At 43.7% G+C, this 24,295-nt stretch overlaps 1 protein-coding gene across 50 annotated transcripts in view; it reads right to left on the bottom strand.

Moving 5' to 3' along the window:
* LOC130082251 (receptor-type tyrosine-protein phosphatase delta) overlaps window positions 1-24,295 on the bottom strand; it is a 254,946-nt gene that overhangs the window by 47,122 nt on the left and 183,529 nt on the right. For 21 of the 50 annotated variants that reach the window (XM_056247015.1, XM_056247014.1, XM_056247028.1 and 18 more), the window contains 5 exons: window positions 14,883-15,000; window positions 12,649-13,236; window positions 12,240-12,340; window positions 11,709-11,965; window positions 81-174 (listed from right to left, as the gene is read on the bottom strand). In XM_056247015.1, the coding sequence (XP_056102990.1) occupies window positions 81-174; window positions 11,709-11,965; window positions 12,240-12,340; window positions 12,649-13,236; window positions 14,883-15,000 (1,158 nt within the window). The remainder of the gene's footprint in view (window positions 1-80; window positions 175-11,708; window positions 11,966-12,239; window positions 12,341-12,648; window positions 13,237-14,882; window positions 15,001-24,295) is intronic. The other 29 variants (XM_056247040.1, XM_056247043.1, XM_056247044.1 and 26 more) reach the window with 3 other exon arrangements.

Here is a 24,295-nt window from a genome sequence, read left to right as displayed (position 1 = left end):
CCATGATCAATAATGTTTGTAAAGTGGGCCTAATTTATCGATGCAGTGACTCCAGTGCTGATGTGTAAGGTGTCTGTTACCTCTTCCAGATTCATCTCATCCGGATTGTCCCAGAGTTTGATGAATTTTCCAGGCCGTTGTTTCTTCAGTGGTACCACCACAATGTAGTATCCCCTACAGAGAGAGCAAGAAAGAGTCTATGAGCATCTCAGCGGTCGAGATTCGGCCGCTAGCAAAGGCGTTAGGACATCCATCAAGATTAGCACCGATCAATCTGGACTTTCCAATCCACTTCGGATGACACTGGATTAACGAGATGTTTGACGAAAGAGAGAAACCCTCGGTAAACACATCAATAATCTGCCAACTTCCCCTCACTTTAGTCTGGTTTCACTTCGAGGCTGGTGCTTCAGACACACTAATGAGGGTCTCTCTGAGAGAGATGATGGCTGCTTTACTAAAAAAAATATTTTACTCACTCCTATCTTGTTCCAAACCCGTATGACTTTCCTTACTCCCAAGAAACTCAAACAGAGATATTTTGAATAAAGCTATTTGCTCTTAATAATAATAATAATATAATAATAAATAATAATAATAATAATAATAATAATAAAATGTGGACTATGCATGCATATAGTATGCATATATATAGTATATATACATATATATATATATATATATATATATAGTTCTGGTTCTCTAATCTAATTGGCTGAGAGCCTTTTTCAATCACGCAAATTTGGTGTGCGGGGGTTTGCTATAGGAATAGTATAGTTACGAACGCAAAGTGGCTTGACCTTTTTCAGATGCGGCAATCAGAATTTAAAATGGACTTAGTAAAGATCTGCATACAATCTTGACGTGTAATGCCGTGCTCACTGACATGCATTAACATGAATCACGGTCACGCACATGTTCATAAGAATTGTAAGATTAACTGCATAGTATTAATAATAATAAAGCAATTAAATAATTAAAGGATTAAAAGCGATTTAAAGGAACAAGTAAACATGAATGGTAAAATAAGTTCTAGGTCTAATTGTAGTTTTGAAGTAATCAATTTAAACTATTTAAAAATAATATTTTATTTTAAAATGTGCACACATTAACTCTTATGCATATGTTTAATAGCTTATGTCAAAAGTGTGCAAACGTTTCTTACATAAATCATGATCCCATTTTTTCAGTTCAAAACGGCGAAATTTCATAAAAAGTGGAGTAGTTTGCATCACTAGATAGTATAGTACTGTTGGTCGCTGAATGTTTCTATCATAAAACAGTTGTCTAATACTTCCATCTACTTCCATCTTTCCACAAACTCTTGTTGTGTTTTGACAGCAAGACAGAAAGATTTGATTGGCCATCTCATTCATTTTGACATTGACGATAGCTGTTTAACAATTGATATTAGGGATATTTTCCTTTAAGTTTTGCCACAACCTTACTTTTATTTTATCAATGTTGGGTGGAAAAACAGTAATAATTTTTTTTATAAAAACTACATAAAATGCAGGCCAGGAGTTCAATAAAAACATACACTCACCTAAAGGATTATTAGGAACACCTGTTCAATTTCTCATTAATGCAATTATTTAATCAACCAATCACATGGCAGTTGCTTCAATGCATTTAGGGGTGTGGTCCTGGTCAAGACAATCTCCTGAACTCCAAACTGAATGTCAGAATGGGAAATAAAGGTGATTTAACCCTCTGGGGACCAGAAACGCGCGGGCGCGTTTTGCTCGTTTTTTTTCACATAGCAGAAAAATAGACTTAAAGTACTACCATCATTTCTGTTCATATAGAGTTAAGAAATATGAGAAAATAATCTGTTAAATGTCTACTTTTTTTATGTGCCCACATACAATCGAAATAAAATATTGTGCTTTTGTAAAATAAAGAAAATAAACAGGGTGTGCGTTCTGCCTCTCGGTCACCGTGAACTTTTTTTCTGGAGCACGTCTCTAATCTTCAACACAACTCAGCTAAAACTATTCACCCAGCCATAAGCAATATATCTTTTAAATCATTTGAGTTTGTACTTTTAAATGATCCGATTCAAAACTAAAATTATTATTCTCCGTTTATGTCATCTATATAAAAAGAGAGACGTGTCAGCCCGTCTCATTATCGTTCTCTCAGCTGATTATCCCTGGTAATGTGACACGCCCACGGAGAGCACGCGCTATTCAAACGCAAATATGTGAAGCAACACATTGAGACGCGTTAACGCCCATAAACTCTGAAAACACACATTATTTTTTAGTCAGATTAATCTACTGTCGTCTTGCGCGGCTATATGAGGAACAATCCTGGGACACTTACCACTGGATTTATTTTCACTGCGAGGATGAACAGATTCAGCTGAGAAGTAAGTGTTTTATGCAAGTGCTTTGTTCTAATCGCGATATAGAATAACGTAGTGTCTGTAAACGGAAAAATAGCATACTGTTAAATGTGAATCGTGTGTGTGTGTGTGTGAATGAATGAATGAATGAATGAACGCACAGATACGCACTGTTACAGACTAAATAACAGACAACATTTCTCGTTTTGGATAAAGTTTTTACTCTAAAATAGACATCAAATAAGCTTTTTTAGGAGTTTCTGCTCATATGTTAAATATATAGTAGGCCTATGTTTTGTCAATAAACTAATCAACTAAGATGTTATAGTGTTTGTTCAAGCTATATCAAAATAATGAATCCTCAACTTTGAAATATGTATGATCAAACTAAGACATTTATGGAGAAAGACAATTTTCTTTTCAAGATGTTTCCAACTCTAACTTTGAACTGAAATAAAACCATGTCTATATGGTGAAGGGTGTGTGATAGAAGTGTCCAGACGTATGCACCCTGTATTTTCCTTATATAAATCCAAACAATCTAAAAGCCATTCTTTTTTAAATCTCCTCATTCTTTGTGCAAGGCTCCTGTAATGATATGGCCTGATAGCACCTAATAGGGCCATTATGGGAGGGTCTTTGTCTTTCTCAGGTGTGGAATGCCATACATATTAATGAGAGATCAAGCCTCCTGCATAAAGCTTTCTCAAACAAAACACGTCATTAAAAATGTAAAAGTCTTTATTGACTTATCTGAATGAGTAGTCAGGATGATTCTCACATAGTTTTGGAGCAAATATTCTAGGCTATGTGATACAATTTTCAAAAGTCTTGTGAAGAAATAATCAATATGTGTTTTGTGGTCTTATTTCAGCAACTTTTATTTTTATTTTTTTCAATAACCACGCATAAACATTATTCTATTAAAAATACAAACATGTACATACATGTTGCTCAGATATCATGGATGCCAAGTTTGTGCTATATAGAGTGAATTTACACCTTTGCCATTAACATGTTTATAAATAACTGAAAAAAGCACAAATGTCAGTGCATGTCAAAACATCCCAAGGGCCCCAAAAACACTCTGGTCCCCAGAGGGGACCAGAGTTTATTAATTTATTATATAATTAATAAACTAATTATATAAAACTATTGTCAGTGCACTACAAATAAACTGGTTCTATGCCTTTATTAATAAAACTTATTTAAAAAATACAATGCCTTCTGCATTTTTGTTTTGCTTTTCCCTCCATTGTACCGAAATCGTACCGAACCGTGATGTCTGAACCGAGGTATGAACCGAACCGTGACTTCTGTGTACCGTTCCACCCCTACAATTATCTAATCAACCAATCACATGGCAGTTGCTTCAATGCATTTAGGGGTGTGGTCCTGGTCAAGACAATCTCCTGAACTCCAAACTGAATGTCAGAATGGGAAAGAAAGGTGATTTAAGCAATTTTGAGCGTGGCATGATTGTTGGTGCCAGACGGGCCGGTCTGAGTATTTCACAATCTGCTCAGTTACTGGGATTTTCACGCACAACCATTTCTAGGGTTTACAAAGAATGGTGTGAAAAGGGAACAACATCCAGTATGCGGCAGTCCTGTGGGCGAAAATTCCTTGTTGATGCTAGAGGTCAGAGGAGAATGGGCCGACTGATTCAAGCTGATAGAAGAGCAACTTTGACTGAAATAACCACTCGTTACAACCGAGGTATGCAGCAAAGCATTTGTGAAGCCACAACACGCACAACCTTGAGGCGGATGGGCTACAACAGCAGAAGACCCCACCGGGTACCACTCATCTCCACTACAAATAGGAAAAAGAGGCTACAATTTGCAAGAGCTCACCAAAATTGGACAGTTGAAGACTGGAAAAATGTTGCCTGGTCTGATGAGTCTCGATTTCTGTTGAGACATTCAGATGGTAGAGTCAGAATTTGGCGTAAACAGAATGAGAACATGGATCCATCATGCCTTGTTACCACTGTGCAGGCTGTTGGTGGTGGTGTAATTGTGTGGGGGATGTTTTCTTGGCACACTTTAGGCCCCTTAGTGCCAATTGGGCATTGTTTAAATGCCACGGCCTACCTGAGCATTGTTTCTGACCATGTCCATCCCTTTATGGCCACCATGTACCCATCCTCTGATGGCTACTTCCAGCAGGATAATGCACCATGTCACAAAGCTCGAATCATTTCAAATTGGTTTCTTGAACATGACAATGAGTTCACTGTACTAAAATGGCCCCCACAGTCACCAGATCTCAACCCAATAGAGCATCTTTGGGATGTGGTGGAACGGGAGCTTCGTGTCCTGGATGTGCATCCCACAAATCTCCATCAACTGCAAGATGCTATCCTATCAATATGGGCCAACATTTCTAAAGAATGCTTTCAGCACCTTGTTGAATCAATGCCATGTAGAATTAAGGCAGTTCTGAAGGCAAAAGGGGGTCAAACACAGTATTAGTATGGTGTTCCTAATAATCCTTTAGGTGAGTGTATATATATATTAGGGGTGTAACGATACACGTATTCATATTGAACCGTTCGGTACGAGGCTTTCGGTTCGGTTTTCGGTACGCATTTTTGAACCGAACGGTTCGTTGGACCATTTTTCCTGCCGACCAAAATTTCGTTATTTCAAATGTAGGCACGTCACGCGTGGCAAGCGCGCTCATAATGTAAGAGATGCTGGTGTGACCACAACATTGCCCAACATCAAATGGCAAATGTAATGTAAGCGGAACGAAACCACTCGTTAATGTGTGGTTGACGGACCGTTTATCAGTTTGGACCAATGCAGCGCGAGCCGATCTTAATCAAGCAGCACTGTTACTACACAGCCAAATCCAGTAAAGAAAGCATTTGAATTCGCCACTGAAGTAATAACATCGCAGCGAGATCTAGTGAGAAACATTCGCATTTCTCCGTTATTAACGGATCAAACAGCGTTGACGTGGAAACCAGGAAGAAACATTGTGCCATGAATGAACTATCCAGTGTCCACAGATCAGCAACATTCACCATGGATTTACTGTAGTAACACTACTAACTGTAACCATGGAAGTTTGGCAGGAATAGTAGGCTATAATGCTTTCAAGTAACATCACGTCGGTTTTATTTTGACATTATGAATACAATTGCTGCCCTCAAATGTTAATCTGAACTAAAATAAACCTTTGTTTATAACTACTACAATATTACATTTCATTTTGTCCAAGGAGCTGTTTTGTTTTATAAGCTCCTAAGAAAAGTCGAGTATAGCTCCATCATTGCTCAAAGTAAAAAAATATCATACTTCATGATGTTAGTTTTAATAAAAATATAATTAAAAAAATTAAATCAAGGAAATTTCTCTGGCATTTCTTTCTTTTTGCTGTATCGGAAACGTACCGAATCGTACCGAACCGAACCGTGAATTTTGTGAACCGTTACACCCCTAATATATATATATATATATATATATATATATATATATATATATATATATATATATATATGTATATACTGTATGTGTGTGTTTTTATTGAACATTGATGGAGCAACATATTTTGTGTGAAAATAAATAATGAAAGTAGTTTGTTTGTTTGAAAATCTTATAAATGTATGAGGTGGCAAGGTGGGCCTTTTACCCCACACAGGGTACAAATACTTTAGTTAAAGTCAAATGCAAAGCAAAGTTTGTACTGTTTTCGGTTTATTTTGATACATAAAAGAATACATTTTTCTTCAATAAATATACTGTCATTAAAATGTTAATTTTAAAATTAGTCTACAGAAACAATATTATTAAAAAAAGTAAAAATTCTGAAAGCATTGAATGAGATCCCATAATAATTTATTATAGCTTTACAGTAGTAACAATAAATGTGATATTTTATTATGTAATATGATTAATATCATATTTTTTAACAATAACAAAGCTTTTACACCAGATACCATTCTTTTGCATATTCTTCCATTATTGAAAACTGAAAATCATTACCAAGATATTTGTCTCAAAATATAGTCAATTATTTATCGATTCTCATTTGCAACATAAATCTAAAACATTTTTAAAAACAATAAATATTAGATCAAATTAGCACAGAATCAACTTTGCATTTCTGTCTGCGATCGAATCAAGGATCAGCCACATTTCTGAGCTGAACTTTTGTGGCATACAGTGGTTTAAAAGAGAATAAATTCAAATGCGCCTTTAGCCCTGTTGTACCCTACCCGCCGAGAACAGCTTTATCTCGGCCAGTTTTACGGGAATTTGCCGCTGGCTCTTATGTAGATAGTGGTTAAACATGACATACAATTCGCTTTGGGTATACCAGACAGCCAATGTTAGGTCTTGTCAACTGTAACTGTTCTTATACTTATTACCAAAAATCTGTTTGGTCATTTCTGTGCAGCTACATTTTTAGGAGTAGCAAAAAAACAGTTTTTCATATACTTCAAAATGAAATGAAAAATGTGATATTGTTAATATTCCATAAACAAAAAAAACCCACTAAATTTTTCGACAATATTTAAAAAATATATAAGCATTTAAAAAAAAAAAAAAAGCCCAATATCTTTGAAATGCTAGGTGGGGGTGTCTTCAAACTTCACGCATCTTCAGAACACACTGTCAACGATCCATACCAATTTTTGTGCTGATACATAAAAGTGTTAATGAAAAGATATTAATAATTATAACAAATTTCTAAATGGTGGACAGGAAATTCATCCAATCCTGAATCTGTGGTAACGACAGATTTGGCATGACTCAATGAACTCATCTGAAAATTCTGACAAACATTTTACAAGTTCTAAACAAAAATAGCCATTTTCTTGAGAACTTAACAAAATTTAAAAGAGGAGTAGCAAGAACCAAAATACAGTCAATTTCAAAATTGCGGCTACTGTAATGGGCGGAGTCTTAATGTAAGACACTGAATGCGATCAGCCTAATAATATAATTTGGTGGAAAAAGGAGAGTCGAGGTGGGTATTTAATTCTGCAGTGGTTTTATGTTTTTTGGATACAATCCAGGTTAGTACCTGGACATCCCTTTCAGACAGCTTCCTCTTGTGTCGACAGTTACTCCTGTTGGATGAGGTTCATCCTACGTAGTGGTATGCTGACATTACCTGGGATACCATAGTTCTCAATTTTGAACTCCGATATGTTTCCCATTATGTTGTGTGGATTGCCATATTTTATGTACCGCTGTGCTTTTGCTCTGCTAATTCAACCTTCACACTCTGCTATTACTGATGGAATGTTAAATCAGTGATGTTCGGCAATTAGGCAGCGCATATATATGCGTGAAACCTCCAACACTATATTGGACAGTGTTTCAGTTTCATTGTCCAACCCCTGTATCAGCCAAAGAGAAAAACGTATCGGCTGATGCCAATAATAATAAAAAAAAGGCAAATATCAGCTGATATTTATTGGCCTTGGCGAAATTTCAGTCAACCACAATTTCAAAAAGAATGCAAAAGCACAATAAAATGTTTGTTACTTATAACTTCAGAAGACATGGATTACAAGGAATGAGAAGTATATAATAGTTTTATGACACTTTTACTGTGATTTTGTGTCTTTTTTTTAAGCTTCACATTATTATCCTACATGGAAAGGACCAAACACACAGGAACAAAAATCATACATGTATGGAACGGAATGAGCTAAATGATGACAGAATTGTCCTTTTTGGGTGAACTACCCCTTTAGTATTACTAGTATTACAGACGGCCTTGCTAGAATTCCCATAATCCAACACAAAAATACTTGTCAACTAGGGGTGTCGCAATATACCGGTGTTGACGATAATCATGATATTCAAATCATGAAATATTGACATCGTGTTAATTTAGAGTGTGACAATATACCGGTATTGGCGATAACCACGATGTTTAAAATGAATAGGACTCTTATGATAACATGACACGTAAATACTCCAGCAATGACCTGTCAGGCTGTATTGCACCTGCTGACACCTATCAAATAAGAAGACGACGCAGCGCGTCATCTGAGCGAGAGAGTGAAACACTGTCCACACCTGAGAAAATGAAGCTCGCCAGTATGGGAGTTCTTCTGCTTCAAAGAAAACATCTCCTTAAAGGGGTTCGCACACCGGACGAGAAGCGCACGTCTTTAAAATTCGAACACATTATTCTCTATGAGTGCACACACACCGGCGGTGCCATTCGGTGTCTGTCCGCGGCGCCCAGCAACGACTCAAAATCCGGCCGCGACACTGAGCGCCACATAGTTTTATATTAAATTTGCATTATATTTGTCTCAAATCATCGTTATGACTTCACCCTGTGCTGCAAAGCAATATACATTAAGTTTTACATTCATTCACATAAATCAGCTGCTTGAATGAAAATTGCTGATGTTATATCGGATTTTCACGTGAGATTCTCAATTCATTCAGTTAACGGATGCGCTGATGTAAAGTGTTCAGATCGCAGACTCAGCAACTATTAATTGTACAGTACAATCATAACATAGTACAGACATTATCTTAATTTTATAATGTCAAATTCTCGTTCGGTGTGCGACCCCCTTAAACCCAATCTGCAGAATGTGTAGCCACCAACCTTTTTACCCATCTCTGTGTCCATCACCCTGCAGATTACGCTATTTTACAGAGAGTAAATTGCGATTATTTTAGCTACTAGTCCTGGAATGGGAAACGTGACATTAATCTGTTAACAGGGGGTTAACAGGGGGTTTTTGTGATCATATCCCATGGCATTTCTTTACTCATCTACCCCCTAATTTTCGATATCTAATTTTCGTTTAAAGTACTAAAATAACTCAAACTATATAAACTGAAAAAAAACCTAACACTTTATAAAACTATATATAGACAAAAAATATATAATTAAACATCTTGTTTAATCAAGACATTAAACAAAAATTAAAATGAGAATATACAAATAAAATCCAATTCACTCTAATGGTTCAATGGAGGTTGCTTGACCATTATTAATTTGCCTTTTTTTTTGTTATTGTCTCTGTGTTTTTATTTAGGGAGTGGTAAATTATGTTTTTAATGCTAACAAAGAACTCGGTTCTCTTCATTAAATTGAGGTTAAACAACTGGAGTCACATGGATTACTTTTATGATGTCTTTACTACATGCACATATATAAATAGTTTGCCCATTGCTGTTCCTTAGACTTGGATTTGATTTTAAGACTTTTTAGGTCCCTATTGGCAGTTTTCCAAGGCCTCCTAGTTGAGAACTACTGTTTAAGACCTAGATTATAGATTAGATATATTATTTTGTCAATCATGAACATAATTACTGTGAAATACTGTTTATTCGTATTATTTGTTATGCTTAAAACCATCGGTCCCACTTTATATTAAGTGGCCCTAATTAAGTGGCATAATACACAGTAAGTTATGACCATTTTACACTTTATATTAAGTGGACAGTTCCTGAGGAGTTACCATGTAAGTACACTGTTAGTACAGTTGCACAGATGTTTGGGTTTTGCATAATACACAGTAAGTTATGACCATTTTACACTTTATATTAAGTGGACAGTTCCTGAGGAGTTACCATGTTAGTACACTGTTAGTACAGTTGCACAGAGGTTTGGGTTTTGCATAATACACAGTAAGTTATGACCATTTTACACTTTATATTAAGTGGACAGTTCCTGAGGAGTTACCATGTAAGTACACTGTTAGTACAGTTGCACAGATGTTTGGGTTTTGCATAATACACAGTAAGTTATGACCATTTTACACTTTATATTAAGTGGACAGTTCCTGAGGAGTTACCATGTTGGTACACTGTTAGTACAGTTGCACAGAGGTTTGGGTTTTGCATAATACACAGTAAGTTATGACCATTTTACACTTTATATTAAGTGGACAGTTCCTGAGGAGTTACCATGTAAGTACACTGTTAGTACAGTTGCACAGGGTTGGGTTTTGCATAATACACAGTAAGTTATGACCATTTTACACTTTATATTAAGTGGACAGTTCCTGAGGAGTTACCATGTAAGTACACTGTTAGTACAGTTGCACAGAGGTTTGGGTTTTGCATAATACATGTAAGTTATGACAGTTTAACACATTGTATCAAGTGCAGAGTTCCTGAGGAGTTACCATGTATGTACACTGGTACCACAAGGGAAAACTTTAGCTGTAATTCAACATAAGTCCTGCCGGTCATATAGTAAATACATGGTATACACATAGGAATCATCATGGTTTCAGTGTGTTCTTAACTGGTAACTACAGTATGGAAGACTGCGTGTGGAAGTGGAACAACTTGTGTGAATACATATTGTTGTTACAAAATGTAGTTACATAATGCCTGTTACACATGTGTACTTACTGTAGTGGAAAAAGTGTTGTTACCAATGTCCTGTTACACATTTGTACTTACACATACCTTTCCTTGGGTTGTTACATATGTGTAGTTACACAAATATTACAGTTGTAGATACTATGTACCAATGTGTATTTACACTGTAGTTACATACTAAGTACATATCTAGTAACCATGTAAGTTCACAGGTATTAGGGCCACTTAATATAAAGTGGGACCAAACCATCTGTTCATTTCTCAAAACATGAACAAAGTAGGTTTTTCTCCAGATTTCTACTAGCTCTAGCCCTGCAACCAGAGGAATCTCAAAATTATAATTTTTTCCATAGAGGAAATTTCAGGTTCATATCTGTTCCCAAACCAGAGATAATCAACCCCAAAGTCAGGGGATTTTTTTTATTAATTATCTTATAAACATTATTTCCCTCATAAAAAATAAATAAGAAATAGGCACTATTCAATCCTAAATTGTTCTGCATGCACACTATACTTATCTAGGCACACACTAAAAACATTAGACTAAAACTTAAACCCTTCCCATTATAAACTGACAGTTTAAACAGTAAAAATTAGCAAAATATTTATATATGTACATGTACCTTGTAATATGATCTAGAGATTAGTTTTTGTTCAATGATCTCGGACCATCCTAACTCGAGATATTGAGGTTTCCACAAACTTCTGTATAACCCACAATCTATTGTGTGCCATGACACAAAAACCTCCACTTTGGTTAAACCAAGAACAATAAATAAATAAATGAATGAATAAATAAATAAAACACCAAAACATAGTTGATATTTAAAAAAATATATGGAAACTAAAAATGGTCAAGCAACCAATTTTACAATTTATGGACCACTTGAGATGGACTGTCCAAACAGAATTATTAGTAAATTAGATTTCATCTCAGAGGTGAGATGAAATGATGAACTAGATAGGTCCATCTGCAAAGCCCATGGTGATTCTCTCAATAAAACCAAACACAAAGAAGAACTCTTACTCACTTGATTTTCTCTGCTGTCTGCACCGTCGGCAGCTCAACCGTGACCATGCCGTCCGGATTGGTCTTGCCAATCAGGTACGGTTTGGTGCGAAGTATGTCAGGTGCTGTCATGGTGGAGACGCGGTGCTGCAGACCTCCGGCGCTGTTCCCACGGTTGGTGAGCAGGAATGAATACTGAGTCTCCGGCTGAAGGTTGGTGATGAGCTTCTGCGTCAGCTTCCCATCCACCTCCACACTTTGACCGTTATCATACAAGATCTGGAAGGAACCACGTTACGCCAAAGCATTAATGTGATAGCATTTTAAGGGATGCAAAGGCTGCTCCTAAAGGTAGGTAAGATTATGAAATTACCATGTACATCATTCAGAAAACAAGCTGTGTACTACTACAGTCCCTTTAGCATACTTTAAAAAAGAGTGCTTATTATGGAAATAATATAGTAGAAATAAATAAAGTGAAAAAAATGTCAACCCGCTTTGTATTGCTATCCAGACTGCATTTGCAGGTTAAATGTTTCTCATAGTCTCTTACCGTAAACGGCTGCGCAGGGTTGTAGTTCTCGGGAATCTCCCACGTCAGCAGCACCGAGGTCTTCATGGCAGCTCTCACGTGGAAATTTTTTGCAAACACTGCTAAAAGAAATTTGGGGCAGATGAATTAGACACAGAGCTGGAGCGGTTCTCTTACCACCTTTTAGGAAGGCAGCTAGTCATCAACAGCCTTACCTGCGAAGCATTTCACCTGCTACCTCATGAGGACTAGGCCAGAACTAGAACCTTACCTTGCGGCTTACCATTGACTCTCCATAGGATGCTATTTGACATGAGCTAGTTATGCTAGGGGTATTTTTATATTCGATTTGGTCCTGAGAACCACACTCTTTCTCAAAGGTTGAAGAAGGAGGCAAACGTGGGTCGAGAGGGTGTTTTGAGCCCCCTACCTTGGTTGACGGGTTGGGTTCTGAACTGGACGCTAGGACTGTAAGGACCGGGGCCCTTACTGGTGAAGGCACACATTTTAATATCGTAAGTCGTGTCTGCTTTAAGGCCGTCCAGCGTGACGGTGGACTCAGGTGCTGTGATGAACAGTTCTGAGGGACTGCGAGGGCTGTTGATGTCTTTGTATTGAAGGGCATATTTGATAATGGCTCCGTTGCGCTCAGCTAACACCACCAGCTGCCAGCTGACCTGCATGGTGGTCGTTGTGCTACTTTCTGCTATGATGCCTTGCGGGTAACCGGACGGCGTGTCCTCAGGTGTTGTGATCTCCTTCACCGTCTCCTCTCCGAATCCCACCTTATTGCGGGCCGAGAGGCGGAACGTGTAGGATGCCCCCTTGTGGATCTCTTTGGTGGTGTAGTGGTTCTCGCGCTCCGAGAACTCAATCACCGTTAGCGGCTCTACGTCCTTACGGCCGAATCTGAGGCGGTAGCCTTGCAGTGGGCCGTAGCTGTTGGGCGGCGGGTGCCACTGCAGGAGTGCTGTGCCCATGTTTGTCGGACTCACCATGAGACGAGGCTTTTCCGGAACTGAGGATGGACAGATGAAAAAAACAGGGTTATTATACTTTCCTGAAACTATGAAACTATTAACAAAAATTCTGTTAATTATTTAAAAGCACAAAATTTTGCTAAAACACTAAAAATATTAACTGGAATGTTAAACTAAAACTAAAGCTGAAATAAAAATAAAAAAAAACTTAAAGGGATAGTTCACCCAAAAATGAAAATTCTGTCAGTAATTACTCACCCTCATGTTGTTCCAACCCCGTAAGACTTTCATTCATCTTCAGAACACAAATTAAGATATTTTTGATTAAATCTGAGAGCTGTCTCACTCCTCCATAGGCTTCTAAGGGATTGAAACTTGCCGGCCCAGAAAAGTTATACCCTTCTGTGTTGTACGTCACACGCATCACACACATGACCAGCGTTGGCCAATAGTGAGCCTATGTGTGACGTACAACCTAGAAGCGCTGCCCACAGAGAAGGAAATTAATAGTTGAATAAAGTCGTTATTTTTGTTTGTTTTTTGCACACAAATTGTATTCTCGTCGCTTGATAAACTTAAGATTGAGCCACTGTAGTCACTTGGACTATTTTAACAATGTCTTTAATAACTTTTCTGCGCTGGCAAGTTTCAATCCCTTAGAAGCCTATGGAGGAGTGATCCAGCTCTTCAGATTTAATCAAAAATATCTTAATTTGTGTTCCGAAGATGAACGAAAGTCTTACGGGGTTGGAACAACATGAGGGTGAGTAATTACTGACAGAATTTTCATTTTGGGGTGAACTATCCCTTTAAGGTGACCTTGGAACTCTAAAACCAGAAAGAAGGAGGGGAAAAGAATGTTTTTGCTCATGCAGAACGAAACAATTCGTTTTTAATCCCTAATTTTAGACAAATAACAAATATATTATAGTTTGAATACAAGTTTAAAAACAGCGCTACACGTTATAATTAGGAAACTAAACTTATCATTATTAAATCAGATGATAACACCAAAAAAATAAAGAGAAACATCGGACCTAAAAACAAATAGGCAAGACACCTTGACGTCAAAATGCATTTACCATTCTTACAATCACCAAATTGGGTTCTGTTCTGTTCAGTTGTATTCAACAGTTATCCTCACGAAACAAAATTCATTTAAAACACAGATGTGATAAGAACAGTGTGGAAATTATTAGCAACACTAACAACATAACAGCAAAGCTAATGTTTTATGTTCGTTTAAGCTCAAACAAACCAAAGTAAAACCTTTAACGTTTCAATCATTAAATTAAACTAACTGAATCGCAGGCTATCGTTAGATAAAGTGCAGCCAAACTCAACATGACTTGTGTTAACGGTGTATGTTGGGGGCGGGGCTTGGGTAGACGATATAATCGGATAGCACAATATTTTTTAAGGCGATTATCGATGAAATATTTTTTACATATCGCCCAGCCCTAGTACACAGTATTCTTTTCTTTTGAAAAAGTCTATTTTCCTGACAGATTTTTCCATTATTTCCTTAATTCCTGCAAGCATTTCAAAGTCAGAGCTGTAGGTGAGTGGAATTACAATCACCTTCATCACTGCGAGGGCAATTATAGACATTCACTGGTAATGGCTGCAGGGAGAGACCTGCTGAATACTACAGGAACAGGGGCGTAAACTGCTCTAAACCTACCGGCTCCGGTGGTGGTGACCAGCTTGGGTTTGCTGCGCGCTCCGTCACCTTTGGTGGTGTAAGCGGCAACAGTAACTGAGTACGTGGTCTCAGCGAGCAAGTCAAAGAGGACTAATTCCTGGAAAAACACAAGGACATTTTTAACACTGACTGCAAAAAAAAAAAAAAAAAAAACGCTTTTAAATCACACAGAAATATAAGCTAAAGAATATGTTTCTTACAAAAGTTGTAGTATAAGAAACATCAATACTTTTTTTTTTTTAAGAAAATTTACCCTTGTTCTAATGTGCATGAATCTGGATTGTTCTAAATAAACATATGCATGTCTGTAGGTGCTAATTGGCATAATAAATGCAATAAATAAACATGTAGGGCAGTGGCTCTCAACCTTTCTGACTCCAAGGCCCCACATTGTCAAGGATAATATTTGAAGGCCCCCCAAGATATTTCGGGTACTTCTTCTATAAAGAAATACCTGCTCATTTTCAAACTTTATTATTTACAGAAATGAGAGGCAATATACATTAATATGATTAAATATTTATATAATCATATAAATATTCCAAATTATATTTATAATAGTATTATTTTTTATAATTATTTTACAATGGTTTTAATAACTAAAAGGGTTTACATTTTATTTTTGCTTACATGATTACTCTGATTACCATTTTTTTTACATGATTTTTCTCTCTCTCAAATAGCAACTTCTCAGCAATTTTTACCAGATACAATATTTTAGAATTTGACAATAACTAGAAACAAATATATTTGTTATGGAAATATCTATGATTTATATATATATATATATTTATATATATATATATATATATGTTTTTTTTTTAAATTCCTCACATATCCAGGTTTTCCAAGACTGTTCCCTTTCGAGGGAACTCCAACTGCGTCGAATGACACTTTGGGGGAACGCCCCTCAGCGTAGCGCCTCTGAAGCATGAATGAAACTGAGCCGATCTCCGATTGGTGCAACGTCATGACGTAGTGTGTGACGACACACAGGCGGAACTATAAAGGCACGCCGGCAAAACAAAATGTCAGCTTTCTGTTCTTCAGCAAGCGCTATTTGTGACTGTCTGTCCTATTTATTGTTGTCTGTTTGAAAACTGAGTGGAAATGGCGAGTGTGAGCTTCAGAAAGTGTGTGCATCCTTGCCCTCGTTACATCACGGGCGGGGACACACACCGACTGTGCACGCATTGTTTGGGAATGCAGCACGCGCAGGCAGCTCTCGAGGGGGCTGCTTGCGAGGATTGTGATAAGATGACAATCCGTGTGTTGCGTTCCCGGCTGGCTATCTTCGACGAAGATGGTCAGCCTCGCGAGCCCCGTGGTGCGGGACCCGCGTCCGCTGAGGCGGCGCGGCGACGCTCTTCATGGGGCTCGCAAATGGATCTGTCCGGGGATCTCGAGGCTGCTGAGGCACCTTCTCGGGATTCATCGGGCAGTTCTGATGTCCTCGAGCCTCGCGCAGAAGCCCGCCCCGCGGCTTCTTCTGCGCGAGTCGAGGATCCGATGCTCGAGCTGTCTGCCTCCGAGGAGGTAGACGTGCTCAGCATCGAGGGCGGGGATTTCGGGGACGACTCGCCGCCCCGTGTCCCCGCGTGTGAGGAGTTGGTGGAGGTTGTTTCCCGTGCAGTGGCCCATTTAAATATCACATGGCCACAAGATAAGCAGGAAGCGCATACTAAAAGTAAGCTGGATGAGCGCTTCCTGCAGCACAGGGAACAACCTCATCACCGGGGCTTGCCGTTTTTTCCCGATTTGCACAACGAGTTGTGTAAATCGTGGAAGAAACCGCATTCCTCTCGTGTTTCCAATCCCCCTGTGTTAAATTACAGTAACATCATGGGGGCACGAGAGAAAGGTTATGGGATGATGCCGCGGGTTGAACAGCCATTAGCTAACTATTTATCTCCCGAATCGGCATCATCCCTTAAAGCCCCGGTGCTGCCCACTAAGCCATGTCGAGACACATCTTTGCTGGTGGGCAGGGCTTATATGGCTGCGGGTCGGGCTGGTGCGAGTCTTCACACCATGGCTATGCTCCAAGCGTACCAGGCCGACCTTCTTAAGGACATCGATGAGGGCGAGGGTCCAACTCCGGAGGATATTGCGGAGTTGAGGAAGGTCGCTGATTTGTCTCTCCGAGTCACCAAGGAGACGGCCCGCGCTGTCGGTCGCTCCATGGCGGCAATGGTGGTCTCGGAGAGGCACCTATGGTTAAACCTGACGGGCATCAAGGAGAAGGACAGGGCTTTCCTTCTTGATGCCCCGATTTCGCCTTCTGGTCTGTTCGGCGACGCCGTTAATACCGTCGTCGACAGATTTCAGGAGGCGAAAAGGCAATTAGCGGCCTTCAAACAATATCTCCCTCGCCGCTCGGTGTCCAAGAAGTCTGCCCCCAGTGGGCAGCCGCAGCCACAGCCATCCTCCAGCTCCTCTGCCTATAGACAGGCCCAAAAACAGAGCGTTGCGTCTAGAGCCCCCCCTCAAGGAGCCTGGGGGCCTAGACAGCGCGCTCAGGCGAAGCCTCAGCAGAAGCAGGGTGACCTGAGGGCCGTCCTGCAGGCTAAAAAGGCTTCGTCTAAGAGGTCCTAGCTGGTCTAGGATCTCTGCGGGCAGCCCCACCTGTGGTGGAACGACCGAGGTCGTCTCCTTCACGGAGCCCGCAGGAAATCGATGTTGTTCTCCCGCCGTTAAACACGCTTCGGGACACATCGGTATCCAGCGAACGCAGGCTGCACTGTCCGCCCCACAGGCTTGCGGTCAGGCAGCATTCGCGTCCGCCCATCGAGAATCGTTTTCGGTTCAGCCCTGCCGGGAATCCGATTCAGGGGGCCGAGAACGAATCCCGATTAATACCCGAAGCCAGGCTCGAGAGCCTGGTTCCCTTGGTAAAATATTTCGATGCATGGAAAAATCTGGCGAATATTTCTCCTTGGGCCCTGCGCACCATTCAAAATGGGTACAGGCTGCAGTTCAGTACCCGCCCACCCAGATTCAACGGGGTGGTCTGGACTGTAGTCGACCCAGTGCAGGGTCGGGTATTGAAACAGGAAGTAAACTCCCTGCTGGCAAAGGAGGCTATAGATCGTATTCCTCCACCGGACAGGGAGTCCGGGTTTTACAGCCGCTACTTCATAGTTCCCAAAAAGGATGGGGGGTTGCGTCCAATAATAGATCTCAGGCACCTGAACCGTTCTCTGAGGAGATTCAGGTTCAAGATGCTCACTATTCCCATTATCGTGAGTCAAATTCAGTCCGAGGATTGGTTTGTCACGATAGATCTAAAGGACGCATACTTCCACATATCCATCCTTCCATCTCACAGGAAGTTCCTGAGGTTCGCTTTCGGGGGCGAAGCGTACCAATATCGGGTTCTTCCGTTCGGCCTAGCTCTCTCCCCTCGCACATTTACCAAATGTATGGATGCAGCTCTGGCACCGCTGAGGCTTCAGGGCATCAGGGTGCTCAATTATATCGACGACTGGCTGATTTTAGCACAGTCACAGGAGCTGGCGGTTCGGCATCGAGATGTCGTCCTCGCCCACATCCAGAGCCTGGGGTTGAGACTCAACACGAAAAAGAGCGTGTTGACACCAGCCCAGAGAACCACGTTCCTGGGAGTGGTGTGGGACTCGGTCACGATGCGGGCACAATTGTCTCCCGCGCGGATCGAGTCCATCCTGACCACAGTGTCCGGGATGAGGCTAGGCCAAGCATCACTGTAAAGCACTTCCAGAGAGTGTTGGGGCTCATGGCGGCAGCGTCCAGTGTCATTCCATTCGGCCTGGTGCACATGAGGGCCCTTCAGTGGTGGTTAAAAACCAAGGGGTTCTCCCCGAGGGGAAACCCGTTCCGCATGATCAGGGTTACGCGCAGATGCCTTCGTTCCCTATCTATGTGGAAGAAAGCTTGGTTTCTGTCCCAAGGGCCGGTGTTGGGAGCGTCATGTCGCCGGAGAACCGTTTCGACAGACGCCTCCCTCACGGGCTGGGGCGCGGTCATGGACGGCCGCTTTACGTCAGGCCTATGGCAGGACCATCATGCCTCCTGGCACATAAACTGCCTGGAGATGTTGGCGGTGTTCCGAGCCCTGAGGGGCTTCCTGCCGGACCTCAAAGGTCATCATGTCCTGGTGAGGTCAGACAACATGTCGGTAGTGGCCTATATAAACCATCAGGGGGGTCTGAGGTCTCGCCCTCTATGCAGACTGGCGCATCAGATCCTCCTGTGGTCCCAGGGGAAACTGTTGTCTCTAAGAGCAACATACATCCCGGGGAGTCAAAATCAGGGAGCAGACATCCTGTCGAGACAGGGGCTGAGGCCCGGGGAATGGAGACTCCACCCCGAGGTGGTGGAGTCAATATCTCAGAGGTTCGGCCCAGTGGAAGTGGACTTGTTTGCGTCTCGAGAGACGACCCACTGTCCACTGTGGTTTTCCCTCACCCATCCAGCCCCGCTGGGGTTGGATGCCATGGTGCAGACGTGGCCGAGGCTACGTCTGTACGCATTTCCCCCGGTCGCTCTGCTCCCGGGAGTTCTAGAGAGAGTCCGTCGCGACGGGATCAGTCTACTGTTGGTAGCCCTGTTGTGGCCGGCCCGAGTATGGTTCTCCGACATAATTTTGCTCCTGGACGGCCCTCCATGGGAGATTCCCATCAGGAGGGACCTGCTGACACAGGCAGAGGGCTCAATATTTCACCCTCGGCCCGAGTTATGGAAACTGTGGGTCTGGCCCCTGAGGGGGCACAGTACCTAGAGGCCGGCCTATCAGCTGGAGTAGTGGAGACCATACTCAGCTCTAGAGCTCCATCCACGAGGAAATTGTACGGCTTAAAGTGGAACGTCTTCACCGTTTGGTGTAGGGAGCGTGAGGTGGACCCAGTTAACTGCCCAGTGGCTTCAGTGCTGGAGTTCCTCCAAGATCGCTTCTCCACTGGTCTTACCCCGTCCACACTCAAGGTGTACGTGGCTGCCATTGCGGCTTTCCACGCTCCTCTGAGTGATGGGCCTCTGGGGAGACACCAATTGGTCGTACGTTTCCTCCGTGGGGCTTGGAGGATAAGACCTGCGGCTCGTACCAGGGTTCCCACTTGGGACCTGGCGGTGGTTCTCGAAGGACTGGCCGAGGCCCCCTTCGAGCCGCTGGAGTCGGCTGAGGCCAAGAACCTTTCGTTGAAGGTGGTCTTTTTGTTGGCCATTACCTCTCTGAGGAGGGTAGGAGATCTCCAGGCGCTCTCCATATCTAACGAGTGCATGGAGTTTGCTCCAGGCAACATTAAGGCCATTCTTCACCCTAGGCCCGGCTATTTGCCTAAGGTGCCGTCCAGTGCGGCACGGCCTACGGTTCTGCAGGCTTTTCATCCTCCACCTCACGTGACGGCAGATGAAGAGAGACTTCACATGCTCTGCCCTGTCAGAGCATTGAGTATTTACATTCAGAGGTCCTCTTCATGGCGGAAGTCGGACCAGTTGCTGGTGTGTTTCGGGTCGCCCAAGAAGGGGCTTCCCGCTTCAAAACAGACCATCAGCAACTGGATTGTCCATGCGATTTCCACGGCCTACCAGGTGCGCGGTATGCCTTCACCTCTGGCCGTGAGGGCTCATTCTACCAGAGGCATGGCGTCCTCTAGAGCCCTTCTCGCGGGGGCCCCCATCCAGGAGGTCTGCGATGCAGCGGGATGGGCTACCCCTCATACCTTTATTAGGTTTTACAGTCTGGACATTCCGTCGACACCCGGCTCTCTTGTGCTCTCGTCCTAAGTGTGCCTGTGAGCAGCTTCACACTAGGGCAGGCAGGGCACGTTGTGGCGTAGTGGGTACTCGTTCCCCCAAAGTGTCATTCGACGCAGTTGGAGTTCCCTCGAAAGGGAACGTCCTCGGGTTACGACTGTAACCCTTGTTCCCTGAGAAGGGAACGAGAACTGCGTCCCTTGGCCACGCCTTCCCCTGCCTGGGAGCGCTTGCTTCATCACGGAAGCTGACATTTTGTTTTGCCGGCGTGCCTTTATAGTTCCGCCTGTGTGTCGTCACACACTACGTCATGACGTTGCACCAATCGGAGATCGGCTCAGTTTCATTCATGCTTCAGAGGCGCTACGCTGAGGGGCGTTCCCCCAAAGTGTCATTCGACGCAGTTCTCGTTCCCTTCTCAGGGAACAAGGGTTACAGTCGTAACCCGAGGACGTTTTCCAACCCTGGTTCCCTTTCAGTCGCTCACGTTCGACGTAGTCTGCAGATCGTCCGCGGAGCCTGTCATCTTCGAGTACTATTAAAACGAGCCAATATATTGGGGTAATTGGCGTGCGTGAAATGCATTTCACACTCAGCCCCCGCAGCGCGGGTATAAATACGGAAGTGGATGCACGCACTAGTTGTCTTTCACTTCGGAGCCGATCGTTTGAGGTCTCTGAAGAGTGCTGATGTTTACAACGAGCGAGTGTGTCGGTGTTCTTCTGGAAAACTCTCCCAGTGCTGGTGGTTTCTACAGCGCGAGTGCAGCGGTGATCGCGAGCTTTGAGCTCTCAACTAGTGTTTTAACAGCAACAAATTTCTAAAGGTTTGTGTGTGTTGATGGCTGGATAGAGGGCGGAAAAGTGAGTGCTTCACTGTTTCAGTTCACTGTTCAGTGTTGCCGCGGTCATTCCCCTGTGTGCTCCGGCACTGGTGATGGGTCCTATTTCCTGAAAGAGCAACACGGGTGCGTTTGCGTCTTTTAAAAAAAAAAAAAAAAAGACAAATATGTCATTCCACCTGTGCGTTTCTGGATGCGGTCGTTCCCTTTTCCTCTCTGATGGTCACAATTGTTGCATCACGTGTTTGGGCTTACAGCATGCTGAAGCAGCTTTTGTGGGCGGTACATGTTCCCATTGCGGGAATATGACTGTCGCGGTGTTGAGATCGAGACTCGCCTTCGTCCGCGAAGTGCGAGTCCCCATTACCATGCCCCACCCCCGGGTGCCGTGTGGGATGGGTGAACGGAGGATAGTGATGGAGGTCTCGCCCGGTAACCATTCCCTGTGGGCTCCTCGCTCCTCCATCCCACCGCAGCCGATGGAATTCCTGTTGAACGTGCTGGTCCCTCTGTAATGGACCGATCAGCCGTTTCAATTGGGGTTCCCCCAGAGGATAAGATGTCGATAGCAGCATCGGAGGGTGAGCTGGCCTCTGGAGATGACGACTCAGCTGTGTTTTCTCCCTCTGGGAGTTTAACATTGCCCGAGCCAGATCCAGAAATGTCAGCTATGCTGAAACGGGCCGCCGAGGCTGCTGGGCTCGAGTGGAACCTTCCACCGTGTCCCGTTCAGTCTCGGTTGGAGGATTGGTATCTCGGGGCGGGCCGCGCTGGTTCTCAGCTCGCCGCCTCAGTGCCTTTCTTTCCCGAAGTGCATGGAGAGCTTATCAGGTTGTGGATGGCACCTTTCTCTGCCAGAAACTGCCTGGATAGCTTTTCCCCCTCACTACCCTTGATGGAGGAGCGGTGAAGGGTTGCGAGGTTATCCCTCCAGTGTAACGGTCTGTCGCGACTCAGGTGCACCTGTGTCCGGCGGCCGCTGCCTTTTGGGGGGATCCTCGTCTCCCACCTAAGGCCTGTGAGTTCTCGTCCGTTCCTACGGGCAGAGCTTACAAAGCCTGTGGGCAAGCCGCCTCCTCTTGCGTGCCATGGCGCTGCTACAGGTCTTTCAGGCCAGGGCACCCATGGACATGCACGAGGGTACCCCAGACCGTGCGCTCATAGGTGAGCATCGCACTGCATCCGACCTCGCCCTCCGGGCACGAGTGTCGTGGCGTGCGCGATCGGTCTGGCGGTGTCCAGCTTAGTGGTCCAGGAGCGCCATCGTTGGCTCAGCCTGGTTGATATGGCGGATACGGACAAGGTTTGGATTCCTGGTCTCCCCAATTTCCCAGGTTGGGCTGGTCGGCGACGCGGCGGAGAACTACGTCCAACAGGTCTCTGCCGCCCAAGCGCAGACGAAGGCTATCCGGCACATCCTGCCCCGGCGGCCCGCTGCTGCCTTCACCCCGCCGCCGGTGGCAGTTCCTCCGCCTGCTCGTCGCCGAGGGCGTTCCCCTGCCGCCGCTCCCACTGGGCCTCCGCAGCAGCCTCCAGCCAGGCCTCAGCATGGAGCCAGCCGCAGTAGGGATGCCCAGCCCGCTCCAGGCGCTGCCAAGCCAGGTGGCAAGCCACAGCAAAAGCATTCCGGAGTGGGCCACTCAGAGATGGAGGAGGATGCTTTGGGTGTTGGTCACCGATCCACTCCCTCCCCCCGGGTGAGGGCCGGGTGGAGTCTTTGTTTGTGTGTGTGTCTGTTCCTCCGCTGCTCCCAAAAGAAGCGGAGCAAGCGGTACCCACACTCCAAAGAAAGAGCAAATTCCTCTGTTCTTGGGTCCCAAGAGGGCGAGTCTGGCGGTGTGCGACCCTGTAAGCCTTGCACCCCTCAGCCCCCTCTTGTTCGCCAGCACGGCAGCTGGGTGCGGTTTGAGGACCCGGTCATCCGCCTTCTCATGCATCCCTGGCCGTCTCGTGGAGACAGGTAAGTGTCATACACCACACTCAGACCCTGCTTCGGGCCGCCTCCGGGCCTTCCGAGCCGGATCCCTGTCCTCCACCTCGCTGCCCACCTCGGGTACGTCTGTGGTTCCCTGGCACGGTGTGTGTAAGACTGAAGATGCTTCCTACCGCTCCAGCTGACCCCAAAACTACCAGCAGACTTGGCTTGCGAGTCATTTCGCTTGACTTCGCCCTGGCTCAGTGATATTCATCATACCTAGGTGTTGAGCTGAGATGCTCCTAAGATTAGTGATATTTATCACACCTACGTGTTGAGTGCTGCTCCTGTCCTGTGTGTGCATGTCGCAGTCCTACTGGCGAAGGACGCAAGGTAGCCTCTCCTCCAGCCGATATGAAGACCGGTTTCTATAAACCCGTACTTCATTGTACCCAGATATGTGGTGGGTTATGGCCATCTTGGACCTGTGTCAATTGAAACGGGCCCTTTTTCGAAAGCCTCCGTTCAATTACTACACAGAAATGCATTTTCAAATGCTCCGTCCCCAAGGTTGGCCTGGAGCGTTCGACCTGAAGGACAGTACTTCAGATCTCTATCCTTCCACTCCACAGACCATTCTGTGTTCTGGCGTCGAGGGTACGAAGTATCAGTACAAGTCCTACCCTTCGAGTGCTCCATAGCCAGTTGGGTCTTCAGGTCAACTGGGAGAGAGTAATCTCGCCCACGGGCTGAGTATTTCTTTCTCAGTTCAGGAGAAGGACTCAGTCCAACACGTCTCTTCAAGAAGAGTGTGTTAAGCTAGTGCTAGAAGTGAGAAAGGGTCCCACTGAAAAAATTTTCAGAGGCTCCTGGGGCATATGGCAGACGCAGCCGCTTGGCTTC

Source organism: Rhinichthys klamathensis, unplaced genomic scaffold (genome assembly GCF_029890125.1).
Source record: "Rhinichthys klamathensis goyatoka isolate OS25496 unplaced genomic scaffold, OSU_Roscu_1.1 h1tg000042l_1, whole genome shotgun sequence".
Lineage (NCBI taxonomy): Eukaryota > Metazoa > Chordata > Actinopteri > Cypriniformes > Leuciscidae > Rhinichthys > Rhinichthys klamathensis.
This window is presented reverse-complemented; position numbering and strand designations above follow the sequence as displayed.